This window comes from Benincasa hispida, chromosome 10 (assembly GCF_009727055.1).
Source record: "Benincasa hispida cultivar B227 chromosome 10, ASM972705v1, whole genome shotgun sequence".
NCBI classification, from domain to species: Eukaryota; Viridiplantae; Streptophyta; class Magnoliopsida; order Cucurbitales; family Cucurbitaceae; genus Benincasa; species Benincasa hispida.
Window position 1 is genome coordinate 31,798,108 of NC_052358.1, and position 5,260 is coordinate 31,803,367.

A 5,260-nucleotide genomic window follows, 5' to 3' on the forward strand; every position below is an offset into this window, starting at 1 on the left:
TCATTAATTATGTCATAGTATATAGTAAATATAAAATATATTAATTAATTTGTTATATTTTGAAAATTTGATTATTATTTGATGGCATGTAAGTTACAAGAAAAATTCTTATAAAATAGAAAAATCCTAAAATAATTATACTTTATAGGAAAAAGTTATAAAAGTGTTTTTCTACTTTTAGAATTTTTTGCTATAAAGGTAAATATTTTTAAATATTTTTATACTTAAAAAGGCCCCAATATTTATTTGTTATATCAATTTTAGAAGGTATATACTTCATATTTCATATAACTGATTCGTATATACCAAATTCAAAGAAAAATAAAAGTATATCCATGCTTTATTAAAAAAAAAAAGTATATTCAACGATATTGTTGATATACCAAATATGAAGATATCAATTCAAAATGAGATATTTGACGTATACTTGGTATTTCAATTTTATATTAGTACATAATTCAAAATTCATTTCAAATATATCATTAGTGTATCAATAATATATCATCATACGTTTAAAATGCAATACTAAGTATTAGATTGGTGTATCATTAGTATATTAGTAATCATTACAAAAATTATTTCAAGTAGATGATCGGTATATCAATAGTTTATCAAGCATTAATTCCAAATTCATTCAAGTATAACATTTGCTATCAATAGGCATACTATAATTTGGTCCAACTTGGAACTTCCGAGACATTCATGGTAGTTGATAAGAGAGTTCTTATTGTTTAATACTTCCATGAATTCCTTAGAGTGTTATATTTTCTCGATAGAGACACAGAGGAAAAAAAAAAAAAAAAAAGAATGTAACCGAATGAGCCTTAAAATTTCCCGAATATTGGCTCATGTGGTGAAATGGAATGAAAATGATATTATTGATACTTCTTCAACTCATTATTGATTACGAAAATTATTTAGACCATATTTGATTATCTGTAAAAAAATCGTCAAATAATGTATGAATTTATATATATCTATATACCTCTTTTTTAATGGGGTAATTGTTAAGAGTAACTAGACCTAAAATATCAACAAATATAAAAAAATTTATAAATATAGCAAAATTTAGATTCAATCTTTATAGTCTCAGTTATAAACTATATTACTAAGAAGAATCTATTAATGATTATCAGTAATAAATTCTATCACGATAAATTATCGTAATTCTTTATAAATATTGCTATACGTAAGTACTAATATGAACATGGTATCCATAGCAATGGAAAGTTGTGAATCTAAGTCCATCCAACGGTAATTAAAGGGAATAATATTCCCGTCTAGATGGGAATTATTCAACAAAAAAGTGGATCCCACAATCCACAACACACTCCTTCCTTGTAATTTCCGTCTCCATTTTTATTATTATTGTTTTAATCGCACCAAAGTCCACTTTCTTCATCATCCATCCATCCTATCTTTTCACCCTCTTCCTCTGCTATTCCATTTCGCCTTTACCATTTTTTCCATCATGCCCTCAAACTCTGCATTTCCCCTTCACAACAAGAAGCCTAATCTCCACCAAGATTCTCATCAAATCGATAATCTTCCTCACGACCTTCTTCTCCACATCCTTTCTCGCCTACCCATTTCATCTCTCATTCAATTTCACTCTGTTTGCAGGTCATGGCGCCTTCTCGCTCAACACACTCAAGATTTTTGTCATAAAAACGACAACTTTCGTTGCTTAATCTTCCACTGTGATTATCCCATCAGAAATCAGCTCTATTTCGTCGATTTCCCTCCTTTCACACAGCATAAATACTCTGTCAAGAGAATTTTCACTCCTTTTGCAGCTACAATGCCTGAATACGACGTGGTAGGTTCTTGCAATGGCTTCCTCTGTTTATCTGATTCTCTTTATAACGAAAAGCTCTTTGTCTACAACCCTTTTACTAGAGACTACCTAGAATTGCCCAAAACCAAGGAAATTTCAAACCCAGATGTGGTCTGTGGGGTTGGATTTCACCCAGAAACCAAACAGTTAAAAATCGTTAAAATCGTTTACTCGAGAGGATTTCGCCGTATACAGAGACGGTTCCATCACTCCGAAGTTCAAGTTTTCACATTGGGAAGCTCTGATTGGAGAAGTATAGGCAGAATTAACCACCATCTAGCTCAAGGACAATCGCCGGCCGTCGTCAACGGCAGACTCCACTGGGTTTCTCAGCCTCGCCGCTACCATCTGGGTCGTACCATCGTGTCATTTGACTTAGCCAGTGAGGAATTCATAGACATTCCAAAGCCAGATTTTGGGAGCTTGAGTCGTTGTAATTACCATTTAGTGATTCTAAATGATTGCCTCTCTGCCGCCGTCTACTGTAGTCATGGCAAAATGGAGATATGGGTTATGAAACAGTACGGTGTGAAGGAATCATGGGTGAAAAGCTTCAACATTGGGAGTTATATGCCCAAAGCTCTGAAACAAGAAGCAACGGAGATGTCATTCAAGGTGTCGAAAATCGCACTACGAGGGCGAATTGTTAGAGTTGTTTGCATTTTGAATAGTGGAGAGATTTTGTTGGAGTATAGAAACAGAGCTCTTGTTTTATTCAACCCAAATACTGGGAAATTTAAGGATGTGAGTTTTGAGGGAATCCCTAATTGGTTTCAAACTGTTGTTCATTTCGGGAGTCTGAATCGAATCGATTCCCTGTTCGAATAGTAATTGTAAGTTGGAACAGAGTTGATTTTGATTATGTTTGAATGGAATTCCAAATGGAGGAATCTAAATCAGATGATCAATTCAAGTGTAGAAGTGAAAGTGGAGTAGATTTTTACAGAGAATCTGAGTGGCAACAGAGTTGGAGAAGGGTAAAATTCCCTTATCTCTTGAGAATGTAATCAATATATTTATGTACAAACTTTATAGAATTCACTATTATAATGATTAGGTAGTAAGATAGTAGTAATGTGTTCAACATAGAATGAAGGGTTAATGTTGTAGATATTGTGATGGCAAGCTCTAATTCTCCTGTTTAAGAAGATTCAATAAATGAGACGTATTGAGTTTGTTAATGTATGTTTCAATATTCTTATGTCACTTAAGTTTCTCTTTTTATTCTCTGCCCCAAATTTCTTCCTTTGTTATCTAAGTCTTATCAAAATTGCCCATCTAATAAATTGTCAGTTAAAAAGAATTTCATATGCATTCAACAAATTATAAAACAAACGAATGGTAGAATATAAAATTACTAGAAATTCAAAGAAAAATAACAAGTGACATTAAACTGATAGATTCATGAATTCTACATCATTAAATGCTTAAAGAATTCTGCCTTAGGCGCTCCAACACATTTTCTTCACCAACCAGAGCCTCAACCAAGCCTTCCACAAACCATACAGAAAAGCAGGAACAATGTTCAAATTTCAATTGTAATATGATTGAGAAAGAAGATTGACAAAAAGAACTGCTGCTGTATATTACCATTTGTATAATCTCTGCAGTCATGATGTCCTATCCTCAAATTAGTATCCCAACTTCCGTTAAACTTACTTGCTACTTCAACGGCATTCGCATTCGAATATCCGACGTATGAACATTTGGTTTTTGGCAGCCTTGACAACTTCCTCTCACGAACAACTCCTAACACCAAATCACACAATCTGTTACAGTGCAGAAATTGGTTCAGTTCATTGCTCGTGATAAGAAGAGGTAGATTGACAATGCGCTGCAGCAAGTTCCAAATGAGAAAGGAGAATAGAGCTTTAAGCTCTGTTAAATTGTAGTATTGAAATAAGTCAATTGTGTAGTACTAGTAAAATGAGCATCAGAGCTTGGAGAACAGTTGGAATGAAGGATAATTTGAACAACCTCAAACTTAGGAAGTAATTTAGCCATGTTGTAAAGTCTAACATCCCAAACTATCCCAAACTCTTACCAATGATGCCACCCTTTGGCATCTTATTTTAGTTTGTTTTCTTTTCACAAAGCATTTGTCATTTAGAGTAGTTTCACTTACCTTTCACAATAAAAAGACTAATAAATAGTAATGCCAATTGCATATGCATGTAACCTTAAACTTCACAAAGGATCAATCCAAATATCTACTATTTCAAACATCTCTCAAAAACATGTCAAATTTAAGAGCCCCTTTGATAACTATTTTGATTTTAGTTTTCTATTTTTGAAATTTATGTTTGTTTTGTCTTAATTTCATTACACGGTTTTCACTTTCTTTAAAGAAACATTTGAATTCTTATTCAAAATCTGAGAACAAGAGATATTAAAAAATATTTGAATTTATATTATTATTATTTTTTTTCTATTTTTTTAGTTTTCAAAATTTGACTTGATTTCTTAAAACATTAGTAAACAACATACATAGAAATTTAAAGGTGTAAATAGGGTTTGGAAGTTTAATTTTCAAAAACCAAAAAAAAAAAATGACTACCAAACCGGTCTAAGAGATTGCTTTCTTTTTTCAGGATCCTATGAGGCAGGCAATTGGACTGCAATAAGCATTCGTTCATCAGTTTGAACATTGTTAAAGAAAAATTCAAACCCATCATTTTCATTTAAAGGAAAACTGTCCCATGAGCATAAGTTAAAGAGTACTACACCGGACCTGGAACTGCTTTTCCAGAAAGAGCAGCCAGTGCCACTTGTATATCTTCCGGATCCTTAGGTTGAAAATCAAAAACTAAGGCCTGCAATCATCTCTAACAACAAGAATCGCCAATCAATCCACCCAAAAAAGCAATCTCAAACACAAAATTAACTAAGAAATTAGGCAAAACCCCTTTTATGAACCCCATTTACGGTTATTCTTCAAGGTGGGTAATTCCACAGAAAGCATAAGGGATAATGAAATTGGAAAAGAAAAGAACCTGAGAGCGAGAAGATGAGGACGAGGGTGCGATGATAACCATGAAATGCTGCAAATCCCAGATGTTGAAAGAGTAAGCAGCAGAAGCAAGCAGTTGGGCAGGGCCTTTTGTGGCTCTTAAGGGCACAGCCGCTACATACACACCATCTCCGCTTCTTGCCACCGCCGGCGGCCATTTTGTGAACAGAGAGGCCATTTGCGTAATGAAGAATTGAAATAATTTTGCACCTCAGAATTCAGAGAGATGAAACAAAGAAGGAAATCCCCGATTTTTTCACATAGTCAGCTTGCTGGCTCCACACAATCCCATGCCAGGCCCGCCCTAATTAGTTGTTCCCCTGTATAAATAGAGTAATTTTTGGTTGGCCGCTAGGGGGCTTTATCCATTTGTTTACTATCAAGCCTTGTGTCCAACCATATACTGCCACATC

The 5,260-nt window shown here is 33.8% G+C and overlaps 2 protein-coding genes across 5 annotated transcripts; one reads left to right on the forward strand and one right to left on the reverse strand.

Annotated features, from left to right (window-relative positions):
- The first annotated feature begins 1,181 nt into the window (after window positions 1–1,181).
- On the forward strand, window positions 1,182–3,018 carry LOC120088291 (F-box protein At3g07870). Its single transcript, XM_039045482.1, has one exon. It carries the CDS (start codon window positions 1,472–1,474, stop codon window positions 2,663–2,665), a length of 1,194 nt encoding a protein of 397 aa, XP_038901410.1. The 5' UTR covers window positions 1,182–1,471; the 3' UTR covers window positions 2,666–3,018.
- A 147-nt stretch (window positions 3,019–3,165) lies between these two features.
- On the reverse strand, window positions 3,166–5,169 carry LOC120088292. 4 transcript variants are annotated; one of them, XM_039045484.1, is made up of 4 exons: window positions 4,831–5,168; window positions 4,569–4,650; window positions 3,428–3,586; window positions 3,166–3,327 (listed from the first exon to the last, which is right to left on the reverse strand). In XM_039045484.1, exons 1-4 carry the CDS (start codon window positions 5,023–5,025, stop codon window positions 3,257–3,259), a joined length of 507 nt encoding a protein of 168 aa, XP_038901412.1. In that variant the 5' UTR covers window positions 5,026–5,168; the 3' UTR covers window positions 3,166–3,256. The 4 variants fall into 4 exon arrangements, with proteins under 4 accessions (XP_038901412.1, XP_038901411.1, XP_038901415.1 ...); XM_039045483.1 differs by lacking the exon at window positions 4,569–4,650 and having other exon boundaries at window positions 3,428–3,671; XM_039045487.1 differs by lacking the exon at window positions 3,166–3,327 and having other exon boundaries at window positions 3,444–3,606.
- Between the last annotated feature and the right edge of the window lie 91 nt (window positions 5,170–5,260).

Coding starts and splice junctions, on each gene's coding strand:
- LOC120088292 (XM_039045483.1), bottom strand. CDS start 5,025: ATGGCCTCTCTGTTCACAAAATGGCCGCCGGCGGTGGCAAGAAGCGGA. Junction 3,672..4,830: donor CCTCATCTTCTCGCTCTCAG/GTTCTTTTCTTT, acceptor AACTTGCTGCAG/CGCATTGTCAATCTACCTCT. Junction 3,328..3,427: donor CTGCAGAGATTATACAAATG/GTAATATACAGC, acceptor GGTTTGTGGAAG/GCTTGGTTGAGGCTCTGGTT.
- LOC120088291 (XM_039045482.1), top strand. CDS start 1,472: ATGCCCTCAAACTCTGCATTTCCCCTTCACAACAAGAAGCCTAATCTC.